Genomic DNA, 27,522 nt, shown 5'->3' on the forward strand with positions numbered 1-27,522 from the left:
TTGTTGAGTGTGTGGTGGCCTCGTGTGCCTGGGTTTTCATTTTTAACTTGAATAATGACTAATTGAAATTACAATATTAAAATTCAAACACTCATTGTATATTTGATTATTTTTTCCACAAAATGCTTCAATATTTCTGTTTTATTTTTCTCTGGGAAGTGCTGTTTTAGGTAAAGGTCTTCAAATCCGTTTTTTGATCACTGTTTCAACCTTGAAAATCAAATGAACAGAAGGTACACAGACCCAAAACATTATTTGTTGGTTTGTATCACATTCATAAACAGATAATGAAAAAACAAGTCCTTTTTTCGTTTTGGATTCTAAATGATTTGTTCATTTGATATTCAATTGAGAATCCACAATGAAAAAATGACTGGTTATATCATTATTTGTTTATGAATGTGATACAAACAAACAAATAATTCTTTGTTTATCATCGGAAAAAAATAAATATCAAAATCAGTTTTGGCCCTGGTCCGTGTATCATTCGTTCATTTGATATTCAATTGAGAATCCAAAATGAAAAAATAAAAAAAGGACTTGTTTTTTCATTATTTGTTTATGAATGTGATACAAACCAACAAATAATGCTTTGTTTTTCAGACTTTTGATTTCATGATCAGATCAAAAGTAGAACGTTTAAAAAACGGCCTCAGGCCCAAAACTGATTTTGATATTTATTTTTTCCGATTTCTGTGACAAGGAAGTCTATCCAAGTCACTTTCTTGGTCTAGACCTGTCAGTGCTCAGTGTTGCCAATTTAGTGACTTTGTTGCTAGATTTAATTTTGGCCATCCCATAGCGACAGAAAATATTGTCTAACAACTATAGCGAGAAATTGGGCACTTGCGCAACGATGGCAAACTTGGTTTAGTTGAATCGACAAAAAATCATCTCCATTCTCATGCCTGTTTCGTTTATGAACATCGCGTTCGCCCAAAGCATTATAGAAGTAATGACTGGCCAAGGCTATGTAGTATCAGCCCATGTTAGGGAAGTAGGCCTAGATGTTAGATCTATCAGCTCAGATCATCATTTGTCGCCAACGTCACTGGAAGGCAGCCAGCTGCAGTAGCCTTCTGGTGAGATTACACCAAAGACAGTAGCTATGACAGGGAAACTAGGGACACATCGTTCAACAAGCACATTGATCAAAGGAAAGAGGGGCTACAACTTCATTCACAAACAGAGCAAATAATTCAAATCGAGCCTAGGCCCGTCTACTTGTCAGTCTTGCCCGTCCAACTAGGCCTATACGTTCACCATCTAAAAAAGACGCGCAAATCAACACTGCTCTGAGAGCTCAAGAAACAGTCAAATCGCGAACAGGCGGCAGCTCCGTTTAATTGTCAGGTGTGAAATGCGTTCATATTCCACTTTTTATGTCATAGACGTTGCATGCCTATGGAAGAAAAGGCTTTGCAGTAGGATTGTCCAAGCTGTTGCTTCAGTTTGTGTTTTAAGTTATGCGATGCACCGTTGCTGGGTTCATGCCGTTTTGCGCAAGTTTAAAATGTTTAGCCGACTGCGTAATTTGCCATTTTTGTTCAATAAGTTCTACTTTTCATGTCATGAATGTAACATGCATATGATAAGGTTTTACAGTTGTAGGCCTACAATATGGTCAATCTATTGTCTGGTAGGCCTAGTCCGATTTAACACTGCAGCAGCTGGCAATGGAAGTCAATAAATAATTTCTGGGTCAGAGCAATCGGAAAAAATAAATATCAAAATCAGTTTTGGGCCTGAGGCCGTTTTTTAAACGTTCTACTTTTGATCTGATCATGAAATCAAAAGTCTGAAAAACAAAGCATTATTTGTTGGTTTGTATCACATTCATAAACAGATAATGAACAAAACAAGTCCTTTTTTCGTTTTTTCATTTTGGATTCTCAATAGAATATTAAATGAACGAATGATACACGGAGCGGCCCTGATGCCGTTTTTTAAATGTTCTCCTTTTGATCTGACCATGAAATCAAAAGTCTGAAAAACAAAGTGTTATTTGTTTGTTTGTATCACATTCGTAAACAAATAATGAAATAAGTCATTTTTTCATTTTTTGATTTTGGATTCTCTATTGAATATCAAATTAACAAATCATACACAGACTGTACTTCATGCTCATATTTTAAATGTAGTGGAGTCAATGGTACATTATTAGTCTTTCAAATGTAGTGAAGTAAAAGTCACAAGTTTCCAAAATTATTAATACTGAAGTAAAGTACAGATACTCAAAAATCATACTTGAGTACAGTAATCAAGTAAATGTACTTAGTTACTGTCCACCTCTGGCTACAAGTATTTGTCAATCATTGTGTTACTTAGTTCACAATGATTGTCATTTTTGTTTGGGTTGCATTCTTGCATTTTGTATTCTTTACAACAAAAACAATTCTTGTCATTTTGGAAAATGAAATTTGCATCATTCCAGAGTCAAACAAATATTTTTTTACAATAAGCTTTATGCCAATATTCAGTGCCGGTCCGTGTAACGCTTTGCAGTGCTATGTTCTATCTGCAGAATTCACATGAAAAAATATATAAATAGGCTTTAAAATCCGTTATCCATTCTTTAGGACGGCACAGTAAATGGGTTATTGTTGCATATTTTGATTTTCAATTGAGCACAGTTACGGTTTTCTGTTCAGAAGTTAAAAATTTAAATGATGCGTAAATTGTCTAATTTTCCTTTTTTGAGCTTTTGGTTGCACTGAACCACGAGCACCGGGGGGAGACCACCATCTAGCTGGGCCAGGCTAGATGGTGGAAGAGAGCGCCGCCTGAAGTTGTGCGTGATTTTGACTCATTACAGAGATTAATAACTAAAACTTCGCCGATTTTTGGGAGATGGCACGTTAAACATAACTTTCAGCATATGTTGAACATATCTACAGTATATTTGAAAACCATGGCCATGCCATACCATAGCAAATAATTCCCCAAACAGAATGCTTTGCCATCGACGTCAGTCTATATAGGCTACTACGGCCATAGGCTTCTAAGTCCATTGGATCATGTAGGTCTCCAAAGCCTCCCAGAACATGAACATTTACACACGTACTCATAAGTGTCAGGATGCAGCAATGTCTCCCTCTGCATCTGAGGTTTTGATCTCGAGCTGACATTGTCAATCGCTTGGCACCTTGACGCAAGCTGAACTGTGTTTGATAGCCCTCCATCTCTACATCCGCTGATTAAATGTGATCACCAACACCGCGCGCCAATATGTATCAGGTCACGCTTGTGGTTCACCCCAACAAAAACGGTAAAAAAAGGCAAAAATCCAATATTAACTGAATTTTACTTTTGTTTCCAATCCAGTTTCTGTTTTTTTCTTTATCTCGCGTGACTAATGACACATTTAGAAAATAGCAGCAATTATCTATTTGCTGACCAGTTAAAAAATAGAAAATTGGATTATTGAACACATTTTTTATTTGGATCAGATGGATGGAGCAAATAGAATAAAGCACTGCAAAGCGTTACACGGACCAGTGCCACTTCTGGCCATTTTAGTGCCCTAAGCGAGTTGCTTTGTGGTTAAGAGCATCGAGTATTTACGTATTCATAATGCCCTTTTTCCAGCTCTTGTTTACAAGCCTTGTTTGTTTGAGCCACATTGATAGCACGATATTAAAGGGGCCATATAATGCAAAATGCTTTTTCTGTGCTTTTGTACTTTTATTTGGGTCTCTGATGCTTCTACAAACACTCCAGGTTTGAAACAAAACCTTGAGTTAAGTTTTTATGGGTTAGTTGAGAGAGGTTGATGTCAGAAACTATGCGCTTTTGTGAGCTAGTCAGAAATCTCCCTTATTGAGACGTCACAATAAGGGAAATTTGAATGTTATTACTCCCAGAGCCATATAGGGCGCTGACTACCCACCCCCATCTGAAAATTCCCACCCACTGTAGAAGATCCTCCATTTTGGTCATAGCCTATTGTTTCCAAAAGTAGGCTAGGCTACACAAAATACCCAAACATCTTTTACGCACCTGATATCATCCATATTTCAGTGTTTCCCACAGAATTGGATTCAATTTGTGGTGGTAGCTGGGGGGGTGGGTGGTGGTACACATTATGAAAATAGGTCAAATGTTTTAGCTGGGTGTAAGGAACTAAAAGTCTCTTCAAGTCCTATGACCGACCAAAGTATGTATACCCTATTAATGACCAAACAAACATTATTTCAATACATTAAAAAGGAAAAAAACAACTTGTACTTCTGAATATTTAAGTATTTTTTAAAAGCAAGTACTTCTGTATTTCAACTTAAGTAAAAATCTGACTTAGCAACTTTCACTTGTATTGGAGTAATATTTGACAAGGTGTATCTATACTTTCTCTTAAGTAAAGGAATTGTGTACTTCGTCCACCTCTGGTGGCACTCACTCAATGCACTCTCAGGCAATGCACACAGGTTGATACAGAGACAAATACACATACAGTACACTGGCACACACACACTTATACTATACACTACACACTCAAATTAGGTATTGTAATGGTGCATTCATGATACGTCAGATATTTGGGAATCCCGCCCTCCGACTCAAGAAAAATGGTTTGAACGCAAAGTTGCATCACATTTTATGCTCAGTGACTCGTTTGAAAAACTTGTACCTCGAGCTCCCCGACTTAACGCCAAAATCACACACACACACACACACACATGTAAAGGGGCTTATATATGTGTGGATAAAAGGACTATCTGTGGGCTGAATGGGGTGACATTTATGTGGATTAGGGGTGGGCGATATATATCGTCTGCGATAATATCGTGATTGTTGTTTTAACGATGTGCAATTTGACATTATCGAGTATTTAAATTACTTATGGGGAAAAAACACTCGAAATCATGCATTGAAGACTCATACATTCTCAGGAGGTGTATGCGGGAGAAGCCTGCAGCAGAGCAAGTGTCATGTGATCACTAGTGGGTCACAACATTGTCCCACGCACGCCTAATGTTTATTTTGTGCAGCGAGAGTAGCCTACTTGGGATTTTATGCGGCTACTTTTGTCATCTGTTCAAGTAGCATTGATGATACAGTCACGTTTTTTCCTACACGGTATTATATGGAGAGAAAACATTAGCCTTTGAGTATTTTAATAGTCAGTTGTACACAAAGAACTATTCTCAAGTAGGCCTAACTCTTTTGTAAATGGACTGAAGTTCGCTGTAAATATCTACGTTTACCGATTATGCTAACGTTAGCATCTCTATGGGATTTCTCATATACATTAGCCATAAGCTAACGCATTAGTTTCTATTCTGTAACTTGGAATGGTAGCCTCTTGGAAGGCTAGTGCTCATAAACAAAACATAGAAGGAAATAACTGATATGTACTCTGTTGGTCTGCTTAGTTTTACAGTGAATCCTATGTAAAGGTTTGAAAGGAACTTCAGCCTCAGACTTTCTCTTGGGAAACTGTTAGGCCTATTCATCTTCTCTAATGTAGCTGGCTAGACCATGTCATTGCCACACACCTGGGGGCAGAATTGGAAATGTGTCATAGAGTGACAATGCATTGGTTGATTTGGTTAAAAAGTCACAGGTTAGGTCATTGGTTATTATTGTAATGATGCTATTCATAAATAATTAGCGGTAAAGTAACTCAGACTTTAACAAAACATCTTTTTAAAGGATATCGACTAATTATCGTTATCGTCAAAATCACAAAAAATATCGAGATATTATTTTTTGTCCATATCGCCCACCCCTAATATGGATGGACTAATTGGTTATGTACGTTTATATGATAGGGACTCTTTTTTTGATTATACCCTAATTGGACTTCATACGGGGTTGTCTGTTCATGTGATCCCTTTCTGTTTCAATGGCTAATTGTTGACTGGCCGTCTCCGAAATTGATGCTTGCGGATAGGTTGAATCTCCCTTTAAATACAGGCCTGCAAAGAGAGGAGGGGAACGGGGGGAGAACCGACGCAAGAACGCACCGAGGGCCGGGCGATCGGTAGACGCGGAAGTGGTTATGAGGACCGAAGACCACTGATACTACTCCCGCTAAGTATTTTTGAAAGGAACGTTGATTGTTGGTTCCCTTACCTGTGCTTTGAGTTGAACTGTCCTAGTGCTGTCTCGCGGTGTCCTGATTCCTGGTTTTGCTACCATTGCAGCGGTGCTGAGGCGACAACGGAGTATTCCCCCCGACGAGAGGATCAGCTGATCGGATCGGACGTCGGGTGGCTAGAGTCAACGTTCTCAAACTTCGTTGTTAAGGGAAGTCCTCCTTGTAGTATTAAGCCAGAGTAACCATTAGCCCATCACCCCATAAAGTGTTTATCGTTGTGCCTTGCAAGACCTGCCTCCTGAGACACTGTTTGTTTGTTTGTTTCCGGAAGCTGGGAATCCCAGCGGAACGGCTCGCGTTGATGACATCACAACCACAAAGGGAATCCCGGAATCTTCCTGCAACTTGAGCCCTGGGGACGTGGCCTCGGCCGACTGGACTCGGACTACATTATAGGGACTGTGTGAGTGGCTGAACAGATTGAACTTCCAGAAATACTTTTGTACTGGTCGGAGGGAGGCCTGCCCGACCAGTACTGTCTTTTCTCTCCACTTAAAGACTGTTGGAAGGGGAGTGGTGCCACCAGGGGTGAACAGCACATTACATCCCCTGCCATTGTCTGCTGCTCTCGCCTTACTGTGTGGCGGGTGACCTTTTTCTGAGTGCATTTTGTGCCCTGGTGTGTTTGCCCATTGTGGGACATTTTGTAGTGAGATTTTGGTGTGTTATCTTGCGATGTGTGTGCTGCTATGGTAACAGGTTTCTTGGTGTGTGTGTGTATACATATTAAGCTGGTTAAACTCATGGGCTGTCAGTTAGTGTGCTAGTGTGCTGTGCATGCTCCTGCCCCCTAGTGGTGTTCTAGATCTCACTTCCCCCTATGCCGAACAGTGTTTTATGCTGCTTGTACTAATAAATATTGTTGTTATACTACTACTACTGCCTCTGTGTTGTCTGTGGCTCGGGAGGATTTGGTTATTGTGAAAACTAGCACAAGTGCAATTATGACATTTTTGGCGTAGTCGGCAGGATCCTCCCTTAGCACAGACAATGACAGACGAAGCGCCACAACCCAGTAATGCAGCTGGTGCAAGTAATGTGATCATAATGCGATGGTTCCTAGGGGGACCCTGGGTGACAAAATTTGGGGATAGAGAAACAAGTATTGGCTTTCATGATTGGCATATGCAAATTGAAACTTTGATCCGAGCTCAGAACCTCAGTCAGACCCAGCAGGTTGACTTTGTTTTAAGCACTCTCTAAGGCGACGCAAGGCGTGAAGTTCTACTACTCCCCACAGACGACCATAACACCCCAGACAAGATTTTCAAGGCCCTGACGGACCACTATGGAGAACAAGCCACGGTGGTGCAACTCAGGGCGAAGTTTTTTACCTGCAGACAGCAGGCCGGAGAAGAGGTGGGTGGATTTGTGTTGCGGTTGCGGGAATGTCTTGCCAGGTGGCGTAAGAAGGAGCCGAGGGCTGAAGGAGAGCAGGATGATGACGACGAGATGCTCCGCTCCCAACTGGTGGGAGGTCTACGACCGGGACCCACTACGACGACAACCTAGTCTCACATTCATAGAGGTGAGCAAAGAAGCTAAAGCTGTTGAACACGAACAGGGCCACGACGTGGAGGAAGCCACTTCTAGGAGGACCTATGCGCCCACCAAAGCCTCCAATACTGGCCACCCTGCAGACGACTGGCAGGAAATCAAACAGACCCTGAAGGCTGAAGTGCTAGCTGAAGTCAAGGAAGAGATGCTCACCTTAAAGGACAGTATCTTGGGGGAAATACGGCAACAATTCTGGGAGAATCGACCCTCGGCCCAACAGCCTGAACAGCAAGGGACTACCAGATGGGGGAATGACCAACGGCAACGACGTCGGCAGGAGAGAAACCCAAAGTGGGATGACCAGGGACGGCCCATCTGTCTGCGCTGCGATCGGCCCGGACACATGCAGAGGGACTGCCCCGAGCGCTAGCCCCCACCCCAGGATTTTTGACCGCCTCGACCACCGTTGGGCAGGTGGCCGAGGACGAGGCTCCGACTGAACCCTCACTTAAGCCCGCACTAATTGGACACTGCCCAGAAGTCGAGGTAATAGTACAGGGCAGGGTTATTCCCTGTATCTTAGATACAGGATCACAAGTCACCTTATTTAGCCGCACGTTTTTTCGCCGTCATTTACGCCAAGAGAAGGTTCAGGGGGCAGAGGGAATCCCTTGGCTGTCGTTGAAGGCCGCCAATGGACTTAAGTTGCCTTATGCGATACTGGACTTCCAGGTTGGGGGGGTGCACTTTCCTGCTATGGGAGTCGTGGTAGTAGAAGATGACTGCCTACAATCTGACTATGCCATCCTTGGAATGAATGTTATCAGCCATTGCTGGGAGGAACTGTTCCAAGATGGGCACCCGGGCCTGGCGGCCTTCAAATCTGCAATTCCCAAAAGAGCCGGGGAGGCATGGGAAAAAGCCTTCCAGGTGTGTCGTCGGGTACAGACGTCCAAGTCGTCAGCTGTCTTTGAGGGCACTACACGCTTGCAGCGACATGGTTCCGTCTCATTGGCCCCCATGACCGAGACCTTGATATGGGCACGTGTCCCCCAAGCTGGGGGCACACCTGACTGCTGTGTCATGGTGGAGGACCTGGGTGGAGACCTGCAAGAGTGGCGAGTAGGTCGGGCTGTCGACAACATCTGAGCTGGTAAGCTGCCTCTCCGGGTTTGCAACCCCCACCCCTACCCCGTAGAACTGCCTTCCCGAAAACCCCTGGCCACTGTTGTGCAGATTGATCCAGCTGATGTGCAAGGCCAGAGATATCTGGTACTCCAATACAGTGGGGAGCAAGAGGTGGAGGTGGATATTCGTTCCGTCACGGCTGGAAGAGCAGAAGAACACCTGGCATTGTCCCTGAAGGGCGAGGACTTGACCGAAGAGCAACAAAGGAAGCTGGAGTGCCTGCTCCGTAAATGGACCCACGTCTTCGCAGCCCATGAGGACAACTATGGGCGGACAAGTGCTGTTCTTCATTCCATCCCAACCAGTGATGCCCCTCCAGTGCGGGAGCGCTACAGACCAGTCCCCCCTAGCCTATATCCGGAGCTGCGCGCGCTACTGACAGGGATGCTGAATAGTGGGGTTGTTACGGAGAGCTCCAGTCCGTGGGCAGCGCCAGTAGTTCTGGTGTGGAAACGGGACGGCAAGTGGCATTTTTATGTTGACTATCGAAAACTCAATGCAGTCACTCATAAAGACGCCTTCCCCCTCCCACGCATTGAAGAGTCCCTCACCGGGATGAAGGAGAGGTGGTATTCCACATTAGACCTGGCCAGTGGTTACTGGCAGGTGGAGGTCCACCCCAAGGACAAAGAGAAGACCGCTTTTACAACGCCCATGGGTCTTTACCAGTGGGAGCGTATGCCTTCCGGACTGTGTAACGCACCAGGTACATTCCAGCGCTTGATGCAACGATGTCTAGGGGAGCATGTAAATGATTTCTTACTGATCTATTTGGATGACATAATTTATTCAGAAGATTTTGACACCCACCTGCACCACCTCGACCAGGTTTTCGGAAGGCTGGGCCATCATGGCTTAAAACTCCACCCTCAAAAGTGCAAGCTGTTCCACCGAGAGGTTAGGTACTTGGGCCATGTAGTAAGCCAAGAGGGAGTGGCGGTCGACCCAGAGAAGACGACAGCAGTACAGAAGTGGCCCGTCCCTAAGACAGTGAAGGAGGTACGCTCCTTTCTAGGATTTGTGGGGTACTACCGTCGCTTCGTCTCAGGGTTTTCCAAAGTGGTGGGGCCTCTAAACAAGTTGTTACAAGGTACAGGGGGCAATAAGACTGCAAGCATAATGTGGACTCCTTCTTGCCAAGAAGCATTCGAGACCTTGAAAAGGACCCTCACTCAAGCCTTTCCGCCTGTACACGGACGCCAGCTTCCAAAGCTTGGGTGCGGTCCTGGCACAGGTACAGGAAGGGAAAGAGCGCGTTATAGCCTATGCCAGCCGTAGCCTCCACCCCACGGAGAGGAATGACAAGAACTATAGTTCCTTCAAATTAGAGCTTTTGGTACTGAAATGGGCTGTAACGGAAAAATTTAAAGACTACCTGTGGGGGGCAACCTTTACAGGCTATACAGACAACCGGCCTCTTACCCACCTTCAAACCGCAACCCTGGGGGCCACCGAACAGCGGTGGCAAGCACAGCTAGCCTGTTTTGACTTCCAGTTGTGCTACAGGCCAGGGTCCGTCAATCAAAATGCTGACGCATTGTCCCGGTTGCCAACGGAAGCCAACAGCCAATCGGTGGAAGTGGAGCTCCCCCAGAGCTTGCCCCATGAAATCAACACTGGAGTGTCTGAGATTGAAGGCGGGGGGGAAGATTGGACTTGCATCCAGGAGCGGGACCCAGACCTGAGGAAGGTCCGGCAGTGGAAGCAAGAGGGGAAACGGGAACAGCACATAGATCTGCGACTTCTCACGTCTGAGGGAATGGGACCGTCTACGACTCCAGGATGGGATCCTCATCCGGCAAAGTAAAGACCCAGCCACCGGCCAACTACTGTCCCAAGTGGTAGTACCAGTCCAGGAGCGGCGTAAGATATGGACCGCCTACCATCAGACTTTGGGCCATGCACGGGGGCAGAGGATGGTAGAGGCACTCCGGGGCCGCATCTTCTGGAATGGGCTGACGGGGGACTCCAAGCGATGGGAAAGGGAGTGCCACCAGTGCGTGGTGGGGCGTGCGGGGCAAGAAGAGAGGGTCTCACTACACTCAGTGGTAAGTCAATATCCCTTTCAGATTTTGGCCATGGACTATTTGTCTCTGGGGCGGGTGAACGATTCCCATCCCTGTGTTCTTGTCATCACTGATTTGTTTTCTCGGTATGCTTTAGCCGTACCGACCAGAGATCAGTCCGCCCTGACGACAGCGAAGGCCCTGTGGAAGAACGTGATCCAGGTGTTCGGTTGTCCCGAGCGGATACTGACAGATCAAGGCAGGGCCTTTGAATCCGAAGTGATGCGAGAGCTGTGCCAGTTGTACGGGTGTACCAAGAGCCGCACAACCCCCTACCACCTGCAAGGTAATGGGGCCTGTGAGCGGTTCAACAGGACCCTCCTGGGACTGTTAAACACCTTGGACCAGGAGGGTCAGGGGCATTGGGCTGAGCGGCTGCCTTACCTCCTCCATGCCTACAATAACACCCCTCACAGTTCCACAGGACTGACCCCATTCTACGTCGTCTTCGGGAAACATGCCAGGTTGCCCCTTGATGTCGCCCTTGGAATCTCCCCACCAGAGGCCCCATGCTCCCGAAATGACTGGGTCCAACACCACAAGCAGCAGCTGCTATATTCCTACAAGAGAGTGCAGGAACATAGCCAGCGTCGACAGGAGTGGGACCAGAGGCGGTACAACCAGCGGGCTAAGGCTTGTCCTCTGTTGCCTGGGGAGAGGGTCCTCTACAGAAACTTCAGGCGCCGTGCTCGGGGAAAGTTGGGGCCTTTCTGGGTCCCAGAACCCTGGGTGGTGGTCTCTCAGCTTAACCCTTGGCAACTGGTGTATAAGCTGCGTCCAGAAGGCAAGGAGGGACCTATCAGGACCATCCACAGGAACAATATCCGTCCATGCCCGGCCAGTTGGACAACTCAAGACCCAGGGAGAGTCTCCCGAGGGGCCGACCGGGTGAGTGAGATGGGGTTCTGGCCTATGCGTGTTGGTAGTGACCCAAGGCACCCAGGTGTCCCACAGGTTGAAATGGGGGAGGGTACGCCAGAGTCCAGACCCCCAAATGAAACTGATGGGGGGCTGGAATCAGGTACAGGGGATGTTGAAAGTGTGGACTCTGCTGTAGGACTAAGACGCTCCACTAGAAGTAACCTTGGGGTCCCCCCTGTGCGATTTGGGGAATAGCTAGTGCTGGTGGTCGGGACGACCACTGATCAAGGGGGGAGGGAAATGTAAAGTGGCTTATGTTGATAAAAGGACTATCTGTGGGCTGAATGGGGTGACATTTATGTATATGGATGGACTAATTGGTTATGGACATTTATATGATATGTTCTCTTTTTTTGATTATACCCTAATTGGACTTCATACGGGGTTGTCTGTTCAGGTGATCCCTTTCTGTTTCAATGGCTAATTGTTGACTGGCCGTCTCCGAAATTGATGCTTGCGGATAGGCTGTATCTCCCTTTAAATACAGGCCTGCAAAGAGAGGCTAAGTATTTTTGAAAGGAACGTTGATTGTTGGTTCCCCTTACCTGTGCTTTGAGTTGAACTGTCCTAGTGCTGTCTCGCGGTGTCCTGATTCCTGGTTTTGCTACCATTGCAGCGGTGCTGAGGCGACAACGGAGTATTCCCCCCGACGAGAGGATCAGCTGATCGGATCGGACGTCGGGTGGCTAGAGTCAACGTTCTCAAACTTCGTTGTTAAGGGAAGTCCTCCTTGTAGTATTAAGCCAGAGTAACCATTAGCCCATCAACCCATAAAGTGTTTATCGTTGTGCCTTGCAAGACCTGCCTCCTGAGACACTGTTTGTTTGTTTGTTTCCGGAAGCTGGGAATCCCCGCGGAACGGCTCGCGTTGATGACATCACAACCACGAAGGGAATCCCGGAATCTTCCTGCAACTTGAGCCCTGGGGGCGTGGCCTCGGCCGACTGGACTCGGACTACATTATAGGGACTGTGTGAGTGGCTGAACAGATTGAACTTGTGTCTTCCAGAAATACTTTTGTACTGGTCGAAGGGAGGCCTGCCCGACCAGTACTGTCTTTTCTCTCCACTTAAAGACTGTTGGAAGGGGAGTGGCGCCACCAGGGGTGAACAGCACATTACATCCCCTGCCATTGTCTGCTGCTCTCGCCTTACTGTGTGGCGGGTGACCTTTTTCTGAGTGCATTTTGTGCCCTGGTGTGTTTGCCCATTGTGGGACATTTTGTAGTGAGATTTTGGTGTGTTATCTTGCGATGTGTGTGCTGCTATGGTAACAGGTTTCTTGGTGTGTGTGTATACATATTAAGCTGGTTAAACTCATGGGCTGTCAGTTAGTGTGCTAGTGTGCTGTGCATGCTCCTGCCCCCTAGTGGTGTTCTAGATCTCACTTCCCCCTATGCCGAACAGTGTTTTATGCTGCTTGTACTAATAAATATTGTTGTTATACTGCTACTACTGCCTCTGTGTTGTCTGTGGCTCGGGAGGATTTGGTTATTGTGAAAACTAGCACAAGTGCAATTGTGACACACACACACACATAATTGATCTTAGACTTTGACTTAAGTAGGCTGATCTAGATCTTCAGTGAGGGAACCTTTTAAAAAGTTGTTTCCATAAAACATTGTGGATAGGCAGTTAAGCTGTTTCTGTAGATTAGAAATATGTCTGTCCTCAAGACACACACACACAAACTGAGCATACAAAACAATAGATTTCCAATAGCACATTAAGTGGAAGGCATTTTGACATCTGGCAGGTGTCTGAAGTACACACCCTTATACTTTTGTCTAAAAAGGAAAATTATGATTTCATGACACTCATGACACAGATTCAGGTAAAGCGAAAGGACATTTCATTTTAGTTTCATTTCACCTGAAGCTGAGCACTGGCCAACTGAGAACACTAGACAAAAGATAGACTATGCCAGTGGTCTCCAACACGGTGCTATGAGGCGCCCCCAGCGCACCTTCTAAAAAAACAGGTCGCCTGCAGATCGCGTTCTAAAAACATGCTCCACTGTGAAGTTTTCAATAGATATTTAAGTCTAGACCAGAACCATTTTAAGAATGTATGTGGGGATACCTTACAAATTGTAGCTGCATTAAATTTTAGCCTTTGGCTCCAAATCCGTTTCCCATTCAATCTTTAAACAGAAGCGGAGCACATACTCTCTGCTTGCACGCATAGACAGTAAAGGGGAAAAATTTGCTCATCTGGTGTAGCCAATGGAAGCATATCTTTGCAAAAGTTCTGTGGCCATTCCAAGTTCGTCAAATAAGGTTCTTGCATGATTGTTCAAGGAACAAAAACAATTACTTTAGCTCACAGGCCTTTTGTCCTCCGTAGGCTACTGCTAGCCTGGGTTTTCCCATGCTGCCTTACGCGCACGATTTTATTCACGCTGCTAGGCAGCCTGGATTCCGTGGAGCAAATTTTCGCCTCAGTTACGGCTCCCACACACAGCTGCGTTCCGTCAACGCATGTAAGTGGGTGTTCCCGACGGTAGCTATGCAAATGACTTGAAGTAAAACCGTAATGTAATTGGTTGGTGCCGTCCGTAGATTGGCTTGATTGGCCGGTGCCGTCTGTCGGTGCAGCAACAGCTGAACTCCTCAACGCGAGCGGCGGGAGAAACGCAACGCAAGTTCAGTAACGGATCACATGAGCCCATGTAAAGTGAATGGGATGCGTCACCAGTAACTTGATGCACGCAGCTGTGTGTGGGAGACGTTAGGGGACCAATCACAGAACGGAGGGAGGGCAGCAAGATGATGACGACACATCGAAGCCGTTATGAGCAACATACAGAAGCATTTGATAGGCATTCGTAGCGCCCAATAAACGGCTCTGGGCATTCGTAAACCACGTTTCAAATACGAGAAAATGAATGCCTAGTTCCCAGATCCCATCTCAATGAGATGAGGTCTGACTTTAGCCAGGCTAGGCTACTGCCGCATAATAGCGCTGAAAATTTTGTGGCCTGAGCAGGACTGTGCATTACCTTTTTTGTCAGATCATGGAGAGATTTCAGGTGTGCAATAACTTTAAAAGGCGTCTTCATATATGGGGGCGATTACTATTGAAATGTAAAACCGAATTGTCCACTGAAATCAGAACTTAAACAATCAGAACTTAAACAATGAAATCAGAACTTAAACAATGATGTGGGTATAATGGTGGGTATAAATTGGGTACAAATTGTAACCCAAATTATTAATTGCACAAAAAGATTGTTTTTTTTTTTGTTCAAAAAAATTAGATTAGATTCCCCATGCAAACTTTGAAATGAGCAAACTGAACAAAAATATTGGTAGTGTTGCATATTGATATTAAAGTATTGAAGAATCAGATGAAAATACAGTTATAAAGACTTATAGGCCTACAAAATATTGATAATTTAAAAGTAAAAATCACATACTGTAGGCCTATTATTTAGGAGGACTACCCTCGCAAAAAAGGGGTGAGGGTCTGTTTGTTTCAAATAAGTAGCCCCATGATTTCGGGTCTTCAGGTAGCCCTCATTCCCAAAAAGGTTGGAGACCCCTGGACTATGCTATTCACATCATAATACTAAAATATTTGAGGGCTCTGCTGATTAACCATAAAAAAAAAAAAAAAATACCATGATAATACTATAGATGCTTTAGCATATGCCATAGCATTGCCGCTGAAATCGTTTAGCTTAGGTGATTGAGTTTTCATTCTTAACATTATTTCTGACGTTCAAAGTCTCTATGTTCATTTTTTTGACTTGCCAACCCCTAAAGCTTTTATTAGTACTAATCAATGTCACATCATTTGACAAACTCAAATCTGAGGATGTCACTCAGCAGTCAGCTATGTGGGAGAGCAGGATGAACAGCTACAGTATTACACTGCGGTGCACAGATACAATACAAGAAATGCATATTCAAAAACGCCACAAAAATGAAAATGAAAGCATACAATTTTGACTTGCCAACCCCTAAAGCTTTTATTAGTACTAATCAATGTCACATCATTTAATGAACTCAAATCTGAGGATGTCACTCAGCAGTCAGCTATGTGGAAGAGCAGGAAGGACAGCTACAGTATTACACTGCGGTGCACATACAATACAAGGAATGCATAACATTCAAAAACGGCACAGAAATGAAAATGAAAGCATACAATTTTCACAATGGAAAAATATAAACCTGCAGCCTAGTGTGTTTGGATTTCATCCAAACTGTGCAAAAATTTGCGGTTGTGGCACCTAAAAGTCAAAGATGTCTTAATCCAAAGGTCAACTTAATTACAGCCTCTATAGGTAGAGAAGACTATCCACTGCAGACATTACCGCTAAAATGACATTACTTTATAGCTCTCTTTAATGATTACAAATAGCTGCCAGAAATACGATCTGTTGAATTGTATTCACTCCATTATTTTCCTTAAATATCCAATCATGCTGCCTTTTCAGTCACCTATTCTACTCAAAGGAGAGAGAGAGAGAGATTTTCATTCTTCTAATTTTCACCCTGTTAGTCCATTCTTTTCCACACCTCCCCAATTGAAAGAGCTCATTCGAGAATGAGGGCGTCCTGTATCTAAAAATATCTGTACCATCTGTCAGGGTGCATGCTATACTAATACAGTTTAAATGTATTAATTAACAATGCATGCCTATGCTCATGGTTGACCAGTCATAGAACATCCAAAACTATACATATTCTAAAAGCATACGGTATACCCTGTACATGAAATATAGCATCAATCAAGTCAAGTCATTTATTTATATAGCACATTTAAAAACAACAGGGGTTGAGCCAAAGTGCTGAACAAAGAAAAGGTTAGCTAATAAGCCATAACAATATGACCATACATCTACACAAAGGCCATACATCTACACAAACTAAGTGTGATTATTCGTAGCAAGACAGCATTAGTAGCAGCGACAAGAAAATAGATAAGATAAATAAAAATAAATAAGAAAATTAAAACAAGACCAAAAACATCATACTGTATTAAAAGCAAGTGAGAAAAAATATGTCTTGAGATTGAATTTGAAGGAAGTAATTGTAGGGGAGGATTTGATATGTGGAGGGAGGGTATTCCAGAGCTTTGGAGCGGCTACAGAAAAAGCTCGGTCGCCACGGGTATTAAGGCGTGTACGTGGGACAGCAAGCAGTAGTTGGTCATTGTGACCTGAGTGACCTGGTAGTAGAGTGTGGGGGCAGAAGTTCAGAGATGTAAGGTGGGGCTAAACCTTTAAGGGCTTTAAAAACAAAAAGTAAAATTTTAAACTCAATCCTGAATTTGACCGGAAGCCAGTCTGAGCTAAAATTGGTGTTATGTGATCACTTTTTTTGGTGTTGGTGAGGAGCCTAGCAGCAGCGTTTTGTACCAGATGGAGTTTATTTAGATTTGATTGTGTACAGAGAATTGCAGTAGTCTAAGCGGGAGGAGATGAAAGCATGGACAACGGTTTCAAGATTAGTTGCGGACAGAATGGGTTTCAGCTTGGCTATGGTTCTTAATTGGTAGAAACTGCCTTTGACTACACTGCTGACTTGTTTGTTAAAATTCAAGGACCCATCTAACTGAACGCCCAGGTTTTTGACTAGGCTATGCAGGTTAGGTGAGAGAGGACCAAGTGCATTGCTTAGGTTGGCGACAGAGGAGGGGGAGCCAAAGGGAATTATTTCTGTTTTGCTTTCATTTAATTGCAAAAAGTTGCATGCCATCCAGGATTTGATATCCTCAAGACAGCTAAACAGTTTGTTGAGGGTGGAAGTGCAAGATAAAAGGCAGATAGAGCTGTGTGTCATCAGCATAGCAGTGATATTGGATGTTGTGCTTCTGAAGGATGGAGCCCAGGGGCAGCATGTAGAGGGAGAAGAGCAGGGGGCCTAGAATGGAACCTTATGTCCCATCTTCCCCATACCATGCATAATACATATTCCTCTATTCTGTATAGGTAAATCAAGTGAACAGCTGATACATTTTGGCCTGTACTGTCCAGGGAAAACAGATTAAACACCCTAAACTATATTTTTTCTAAAATAATTTAACCTATTAACGACATATAATACCATTTAATTCACCCCTCTAGGCTGAACAGTAGGCTAATTGAGATATAGCCATTCCAACCTTTTGGTGGCCATATTGAAAATAACCCCTTTCCCAATTTCAGATTTTACCAAATGTTTAGTATGTTATTTCGCATGTCCAATAGTATCAGAATCCATAAAGAACCTTTTGAGGTTAAACCCTATGTTAAGTATAGTATATATACTATTTTGATCCCGTGAGGGAAATTTGGTCTCTGCATTTATCCCAATCCGTGAATTAGTGAAACACATTCAGCACACAGTGAGTAGACACACAGTGAGTTGAAGCACACACTAATCCCGGCGCAGTGAGCTGCCTGCAACAACAGCGGCACTCGGGGAGCAGTGAGGGGTTAGAATGTATGTAATAGTGCCTACTGGTCGGGGTTTAAACTGGCAACCCTGCGGTTACAAGTCCGAAGCGCTAACCAGCAGGCCATGGCTGCCTCTCAATATCCATGTTGACCCGTCTATATCCATAACCATAGAAAAGAAAAGGAAAGGAAAAGAAAGCTTCAAAATTCATCCATGCAAATTAATCTATCAGGGAAACACTTGCCAAGACATTCCAAAAGAAATGATTCGGTGAATGTGTTCAAAGTATGGAATGTTACATGTCCTGTTGCACAGTTTGCAAAGAAAATGGGTGGGACCTACTTCTATAACATTCACTTTGAAAAGATAATCGACCTATTGACCTACGTGTCAGAGTATGCTCTATATAAGCCATGCTGAACTCTGCATTAACCTGCACACAAGTCAGATATCATACAGTGCTGCATAAAGCAAAGAAAGGTAAGTGATTGGGTAGTCATGGCTTACTGGTCTGATGTGTTAAATTACTTGATGTACTAATTCTAAAGTATTTGAAAACGAGTAACTGTGATGTCTTCATTCTCTTGAACTTTAATTTAACTGACTGGAAAATATTTCCACTTTTTTCACTGACTGACTTGAATGTTTGAAAAAATGTTTGACAGTTTACAATTGTTTGCATTTGCACTATTCAGTGATAAATCTGATTGGTCCATTTTCTCTGTTTTTCTCAAAAACAATCTGGGATATGGTCTTATCTGATCACAGCACATATTTCCACTGTGTTTTGACTTGGTTGGGAATCTGGGTTGAGCTTGGACACAAAGTACTCTGGTGGTGTCTCTGTATAGAATTAATATCTCCTTGCATAATTTTTTCAGATTGCATTTCTTTACGAATTGGCGAACTGTGTTAAGTTTCCAAAGCAATTAGTTAAATAAACGTTTAAGAGAATTCACAAATTGAAGACTTTTCTTTTTGGGGGTGATTTTAGAAAATATTCAAACTTTTCTGGAAATGGGGTTTGCACACCGAATTATACTAGCGATAAACTTTTAGATCTGAGAGCAAGACTGAGAGAAGCATAACTGAGAAGATCTTCTGAAAGCGGATTTTCTATTTTGCTAAATAAGCTGTTACATTATGTTTATTATGTTTGATTTGATGCAGAGATTGATTTTGGATTTTGGCTCTCAAAACTTTAGGCTTCAAAATGGCGACATACCATCCGCTGTCTTCCCGTCCATACCTGATGCCCCTGGGCGCTCTTCTGGTTCTGGCATACCTGAGCCCAGCCCTCTGCACCTGTAGGAAGGGCAGCCCCGATGAGTGCATGGATGCTCCTTTCGTTCCAGGCCACGACCTGGTGGGTGAAGGCTTTGACATTGTGAAGATGCAGCGCAAGAGGGCCTACATCATCGACGTAAAGACATACCTGAATGCTGATAACACTTGCCAAGTGTGTGAGAACGACGAGATGGACAATGAGCTCCAGAAGCTTCCGTTGTCTGTTGTAGATTGGCGCTCAAACTCCAAGTGCAGTCACTCCCTCACCAGTGCCATGTATGAGTCTGCCACAGAGCTTGTGCAGAGCACTGCCTCACAGATCAAAAACGACTGGAAATTGGGGCTCGATTTGGAAAAACTTGGTGTGAGAGCAGGAGTGGAGGTGGGAATGGGAAGGTCCCATGTGGCCAGATTTGCCTTCTCAAAGGTCAAGACGGACCACTTCACATTCTCTATCCATGAGTTCAACTGCACATATTACAGGTGAGTTCTTAACACATCTGCAAACACATTTGTACATAAATTACAATAAGGGCAATATGAAATATGGTGATGGAAAAGTAGTATGGGTATACCCTAATGATTTGAGTATCTGAAAACGTATTTCTGCCATTAATGACAATAATGCACATCAAAGTACAGAATAATATCTGATTGTCACAAATGATATGAGTAATATTATGAGAATGACTTCTTTTCCGTCCCACTCCTTCATTGTTTCTACAGCTTCCGAGTCTCTAACACTGCAAGTCTAAGCAAAGAGTTTGCTCAAGACATTAGCCGCCTGCCCAGGGACTACAATAGCAAAAAACAACAGTACAAACAGCTCCTTAACACCTACGGTACTCACTATCTAGCACAGGTAGACCTGGGAGGGAGAATGAGGACAGTAAGTGCTATTCGCACCTGCCTCACCAAACTAAATGGCCAAAAGACCAGGGAAATAAAAGACTGTTTGTCTGCTCAGTTGTCTGTGACCTTTGGTCTGCCCATTTTCGACCCTATAGTAACCCCAAAAGCAGAGACATGCTCCTCGACGTTGAACAGCAAAGACATGAGAGTCACCAGCGCCTACAGATACATTCACCAAATCACAGAGATGGTTCCTGGGGATGTGTGGATCGGGAGCCTCAACAATGACACCACAGGGTTCGATATCTGGTTTGACCAGCTAAAGGAAGATCCAGGTGTGGTGAGCTACTCCCTGAACCCGCTGTCCATGCTGATAACCGATAAGGTCATCAAAGACAATGTGAAGACTGCCATTCAGCAGTACCTGAAGGACAATGCCAACCCCCCCAACTCTGACAGCCTTATCTGCAAGTCAGGTAACTGCTGCCCGAAAGAGACCCATAGAGCCAAAAAACTGCAGATTAACCTGAGAGCCACAGGTCTGAGTGGTGACTGGTATGGTGCCACTGAGGCATTTGCCACTGTTCAGTATGGATCTGACAAAAAGACAACCAATCACGTCAACTCTGATGATCCTGACTGGGACACACTGGATTTTGGAAATGTGAACACAGTCATTTCAACTCTGACAGTTGAGGTGTATGATGAAGACTGGTGGTATGACCAGTGGCTAGGCACCGCCTCCTTCAGTCTTAGAGCAGGATCGCACACAGAGACACGCAACTTTGGGTCCAGCACTGTCATACTCTCCTACACTCTAACTTGTGATGATCATCTGACTGGAGACCAGTGTGACCAGTACACACCTGATATCACACCATAGCATGGTCACTCTCAACCAACAGGTGACTAAACCAATCTGAAGAGTGTGCTCTGAATCAGTAAAAGGGCTTTTGATTTGATTTTTTTGATCATATTCTTCTCTTCCCCTGGAAACGTACAATAAGTGGTGACAGTTCTAGGAGACTTTCAGGAATTGCATTCATATACATAAATGCATACAACCCTAACTTGGCATACTGTAATACAAAGGCTATTTGAACTATATTCCTTTCTTGTCCTGTTTTCCTGATTCCTTTACTCTAGATTAAAATGATAATGACATACTTATATTGTAGCCTAATGCAATCAAGCAATGTGAGGTGTCTTTGATTGCATTGTTAAATGTATTTACGCACACCAATAAAGACATGTAACTTTAAAACTGCTGGTTGTTATTATTCAATATGCACTACTTTATTAAGAGCAGTAAGGGGAATGAGATTAACGTATGAGGTACAGATAGAGCTAAGAATTCATAATTAAATTAATCAGAAAATGACAGAAATGTTCACTACTCCTTACTGCGAAGTTGAGAGAATAAATTATGAAAACGTTTTATTAGGCCTACCTCGTAGGTGGGTTCTTTTTATTTATTCTATGTATTTACTTTAATTCCTCAAGGTAAATACAGACTAATGTATCATGATGTCTAACATAAATAAATTACAGCTGAAACTAAGCAAATAAATTACAGCTGAAACTAAAACAATAAAAAATAGATCCTAAATAGCCTACATGACTAAAATAAAAGTATGAAATAAAACTTCTCACTCAACTTACGGTAAACTGCAATAGCCTAATCTTCTTTGAATTTCAAAACATCTTATTCTATTGTCCTCTTCACAGAGGCATCAAAGCAAAATATCAAATAAGGAAATGACAACAGAAGAAAAGAGTTCCTTCTCAGTGACGTAGCCTAATCTACCATCATTGCAGCATTGTTGACATAAATAGCTTGACTCTCATACTGTCACAAAGTCTTTGCTGTAGCCTAGTTGGAGAGTGCAGGTATGAGCAAGAACATAAGAGACATTCCGTCAAATGGCGAAAGTGCAGAGGAGAATGACTGGATAGCACCAAAAGAACATTTTGATAACTTGTCTATAAAAAAGAAACCTCGTCCTGTAAGTATGCAGCAAGTAATTTGATATAACTTGCATGTAAACATTATTGTGTAGACAATGATGGTTAGAATATAAATGGTGACAACAGGGGTGAGGCCAATAGTAATATTTTGTGTTGGACTGACAGCCAAAACCAAATGATGCCGTCACAATCGCTGTGTCTTCGCGAACATTATTCAATATGAAAAAAGAGAGACAAGTATATGAAGACGAAGGGCTGGAGAAATATGTTCAGTATCAACTGGAGCATGAAGACCAACCTCTTTTACCCGGGGTGGCATTTCCATTTGTGAAGGTAAAACATTATCTTGTGAATGATTCTCATTCCTCATTCATGTCTTCTTTAACTGTATTTGTATTTTTATGGCCAACAACACCGTGAACAACACCATTCTCTATAACTGACCTGTGGAGAGATGGCTTTGTGAGTCATCATTGGACTCGTGTACACTCCAACTCTGAGCTTTATCTTAAGTTTAAGAACCCAGCATACTAGACAACATGTAGCCTATTTCCTGAGAAGTTCAAACTTGCAGAAGTAGCCAACATTGTTTTGACTCTTGGGATGTAACTTAACTTCAAGGGAAAGACAAACAAGGAAAAGAAAGATGAACTGCTGTAGTGACAACATGATGGTGGTGTTTTTGAGGGGGATTTGACACACAGTTTGTTTACTTCAGAACTTGCACTGGATAGAGAAAGTAATTTTATAAAGTTATCTAAGGAGAAGAGAGAGAATGTACCCTTTACATTATCTATAGACTACCACATCCACTTGTCTTTATGAGTATGGGCTGATAGAAATTAATAAACAAGACAGAACAAATATGCCATCACTCTATAGATTCATTTTAAATCCAACCAATGTACAATGCTATACATTTCCTCTCAGTTCTAAATCTTATGTGCAGGTCAGAAAAGATGGTGTCATAGTTACCTCTATGTGTTCACCACAAACACAAGGAGTTGTAGTCTAGCACTAATAGGGGCAGAAAAACATGCACGCTATGCTTCTGTTCACAAGTATAATAATGACCAGCTCACCTTTTCATCAGAAAATGTGTATACCACACCTCTACAAGCTTGCTGACAAAGTCAGTAGATCAAAAGCTACTTTATACACTACACCAGATCCAGATCTACATGTTGATATTACTACACCAACTACAGAAAGCTTCTTATTTACTGTTTACTGAACACATGACTCATTCTGCTCTTCCGCGTGTTAAGGTCAAAGTCAGAAGGCAACCCTTTTCACTTCCTTAGGCATAAAGCAGATAACGATCCTCAAGTCAAAATGGCCTAAAGAACACTGTATTATATTCAATAACATTCACCTGATAGAGTATACATACATAATGTGTACTTGTGTTCTATGCTAGAATTCTTTGTGAGAAATACAAATGTGTGCACTAGCAACGGTGTCTCTTTGGAACAGGCTCTCATGAATGTGAACTCAAATTTACGAGAACTCTATCCAGACAGCGAGGAACTGTTTGACATTGTCCTAATGACAAACAACCAGGCCCAGGTTGGAGTACGTCTCATCAACAGCATCAATCATTATGGTAAGACCAAGCTCTCAGAACCAGAGGGAGTATCACCTCATGATATGTTGTATGATATGGATGTCATCTCATTGCCTATGAGTTTATTCATTGCCTCTGACTCATTGTAATGGAAAGACAAACACACATTGACTAACCCATCAAACCCAACTGGATATTAATACAACCTCATTTGTGCTGTACAGACTTAACAATTGAGAGGTTTTGCATGAGTGGTTCAGAAAGCGCTGTGGGCTACTTGAAAGCCAAAATGACTGACCACTACTTGTCCAAGGACTCAGAGAAGGTCAGAGAGGCCATAGAGGAAGGTATGTAAACACAGTAGTGGTGTTTCCTTTCAACTTTTTAATGCAGTTTGACCATTTGAATAAGATTTAACCTTGACTGGAAACACTTGAAATGTACAATCTTCTAAAGCACATAACAATTTGATTCACTAGAGGGGGGTGGATTAACTCTCAATTTGCTAAAATATAATGTGATTAAAGTTGATGGAAACAGCTTCCCAACATGTTTCTGTAAACATTGCCCTAACGACCTTACGTTTTGACCCCACATCTGTTCAGAACTCTTTTCGCACATTCATAACACAGAGGATGAAAACGCATGCTGATGTGCATCTCTTTAAACTAATTTTTTTTATGAATATGCATAAAATATGTAAATGAGCTTAAAGGAGAAGTTCGGTGTGATATTGACCTAAAGTGTGTTGAAACATGATACCGAGTGTGAACTTTTGTCTCATAGCTCATCTCGGCTTGTCCCCTGCACTCCGAAATCTGGCGCTAGTTAGCCGATGGTACCAACAGGTTTTCGATGGGGGTGCCTCGGGCATCGGCCTAGCCATGCAAATAAATCACTGTTTTACACCATTTACGAGGCTCAAAGTAGCTCCACACTTGATTGGTAGACTTCCGAGGGCCTTGACATTTAAACCGAGACATTGAGAACTTTGAAAAAGCACTGGTAGTTTATTTACAAGACGATTTATACAGACAGTACCTTCGGGTAGTTTACCGTTCGCCGCCATCTTGAATTTAGTCACGATATGTCGAGCGACGAGTACGAATGAACAGGTATGATAAGGGATCAGATTCCAAAAATAATTCCATGGAAATGCATGGATTCCAGTTGCTGCAACTCTGGAGTCTACCAATGAAGTGTGGAGCTACTTTGAGCCTCGTAAATAGTGTAAAACAGTGATTTATTGCCCGTGGTACCCCCATCGAAAACCTGTTGGTAGCATCGGCTAACTAGCGCTAGATTTCGGAGTGCAGGGGACAAGCCGAGATGAGCTATGAGACAAAAGTTCACACTCGGTATCATGTTTCAACACACTTTAGGTCAATATCACACTGAACTTCTCCTTTAATGGAAACCAAGCTAGTAACAATCTACCAAATATGTATCTGATTCTTTGGACTCCTCTATTAAGTAATGCTAAAAAGGTTGCTTTTTGAACCTGAACACTGTTGAAGCTATAATGCATTTCAGAGGTATATTGATGTCTCTGTGATTAAAGGGATTGCTGCCGCTACTATGTTTGCCTGTGACAATGAGAACGAGCTGAGTGACACACAGCTACGCGACACCTTTGATGGAGATGCCGTTCTGTTCAGACAAATCAGGGATCATAGCGAAGACTCAAGGACTGGACACATTCTTTGAGCACGAGAAGAAATTTGAAAACAAGCCCCTAGCACAGGTGGGACTGTGAAATGAATACAAATGGATATTTTACAGCTTTACAAATTCTGTATAAAAAAATAGTGGAAAACAAAATGTCTATATTCACAGGGACCTCTGAAAGGATTTCTGGAGGCACTGGGGAAATTTCAGCAAAAATTCTATGCCAAGGGGAAACGTTTGAGCTGTCCCATCTGCACATACCTTGTTACCGCTCGGAGTGCAGCCAGTGCAGGGGCTCAAGTCCTGAAGACCTTCAAAAGCTGCGGCCTGGAGGTGGACGAAGCACTGTTCTTGGCAGGAGCTCCAAAAGGACCCCTGCTGCGAAAGATCAGGCCTCATATCTTCTTTGATGATCAAATGTTCCACATTGAAGGAGCCCAAGAACTGGGAACAATTGCTGCTCATGTACCCTATGGAATTGGACAGAAATACTATACTGTAAAGGGAATCTCTTTAAGGAAAGCAATTTAAGAAATTGACAAAAAAAAAGCTTTAAAGTCCATAACTCTACCTTTACACCAAGTCCAAATTTTTGGACGAAATATTCACACAAAAAAACTCAAGCACCGAGTACATAATTTGTTGAGATGAAGAAAAATACATTTCAGACTGAACAAATTGTATCCTTTGTGTGTAACATTCGGTCCAAGTGCTGACACCCCCCCCCCAATCTCTCTCTCTCCCACTCTCCCGTTTCCTGTCACTCTTCACTGTCTATCTGAATGAAGGCAAAAAAAGGCAAAAGGCAAAAAAATATTACTGTCCCACAAGTAGGATGGCCAGACGTCCTGCTTTAGGGAGGACAGTCCTGATTTTCAATGCCCTGTCCAGCGTCCTGTGCAACATCAAGCAGGACGCATATTCGTCCTGCTTTTTGAGACAGGCTTGAAGAGCGGAGTTCTAGAATCTTTGCTGGGACGCAGCACAACATCCAATGCAGTAACATATCTAGTCTAACAAATGATTGGCTAAGAGCGGTGTCAGATAAATATCTGAGCAGATATCATTGGTTAAAAACGTAAACAAGGCTCTATGTGCTACTACGTCATATGTATTCCGGCTGCATTGACAGAAAGTTAGCCTACTGGTTAGCGCTTCGGACTTGTAACCGGAGAGTTGCCGGTTCGAACCCTGACCAGTAGGAACGGCTGAAGTGCACTTGAGCAAGGCACCTAACCCCTCACTGCTCCCCGAGCGCCGCTGTAGCAGGCAGCTCACAGCGTCGGGATTAGTGTGTGCTTCACCTCTCTGTGTGTTCACTGTGTGCTGATTGTGTTTCACTAATTCACGGATTGGGATAAATGCAGAGACTGAATTTCCCTCATGGGATCAAAAGAGTATATATACTTTATACTTTATACACACATACACCACAAGGTGAATAAATACAAATATTGTGAACAAACACTTTTTGACTTTTCATTAATATTTTTTCCTATTCAGCTACACAAACATCTTCTTTAAACTTAAACGGACACCTCACCCCCCCCCCCCCCCCACCTCCCCCCAACATTCAAAATTGTATGCACCATATTGCTATGTAGCATAGTAATATTATACACCATGTGAAAGCTTGGACTCTTGGGAATCCAAAAATGACCATTTTTTATGTACAGTCTGTATAGTGCTTCACATTGTCAGATTGATCATAATATGTCTTAATTAAATGTAATCCCTGCTGCCCTCCTCCGTTTTTGGTGCTACCCTGACCTCTGGCTGCAGTGTAGCAGCAGCACAATAAGTAGATGCAACATATTGGGTACTGAAATATTCACAAGAATCCATAGAAATTGAATCTTCATGTTGTTTTATCCAATATTAGTTGTGCAGATGTATAGTTTCTTACACAACCATTGAACCAACAAAGTAAATGCAAAAATAGAGACTTTTGTGTAACAATTCCATATTTTGTGTAGTCATTCTATATCAGAACACCTGACATACAATCCAAATAGTCTACAAG

The 27,522-nt window shown here is 43.1% G+C and overlaps 1 protein-coding gene and 1 pseudogene across 1 annotated transcript; both read left to right on the top strand.

Annotated features, from left to right (window-relative positions):
* Nucleotides 1-18,535: 18,535 nt before the first annotated feature.
* On the top strand, nt 18,536-21,560 carry LOC143139423 (perforin-1-like). The gene is made up of 3 exons (XM_076300020.1): nt 18,536-18,637; nt 19,363-19,927; nt 20,171-21,560. The coding sequence occupies exons 1-3, from the start codon at nt 18,571-18,573 to the stop codon at nt 21,177-21,179; spliced, it is 1,641 nt and encodes a 546-aa protein (XP_076156135.1). The 5' UTR covers nt 18,536-18,570; the 3' UTR covers nt 21,180-21,560.
* Nucleotides 21,561-22,158: 598 nt separating this feature from the next.
* Nucleotides 22,159-27,238, top strand: LOC143139045 (cytosolic 5'-nucleotidase 1A-like; annotated as a pseudogene).
* The last annotated feature ends 284 nt before the right edge of the window (nt 27,239-27,522 follow it).

Source organism: Alosa pseudoharengus, unplaced genomic scaffold (assembly GCF_046254945.1).
Source record: "Alosa pseudoharengus isolate Yale_2024_CS ecotype anadromous, Long Island Sound unplaced genomic scaffold, YU_APseudo_1.1 YU_APseudo_1.1_scf_22, whole genome shotgun sequence".
Taxonomy (NCBI): Eukaryota; Metazoa; Chordata; class Actinopteri; order Clupeiformes; family Clupeidae; genus Alosa; species Alosa pseudoharengus.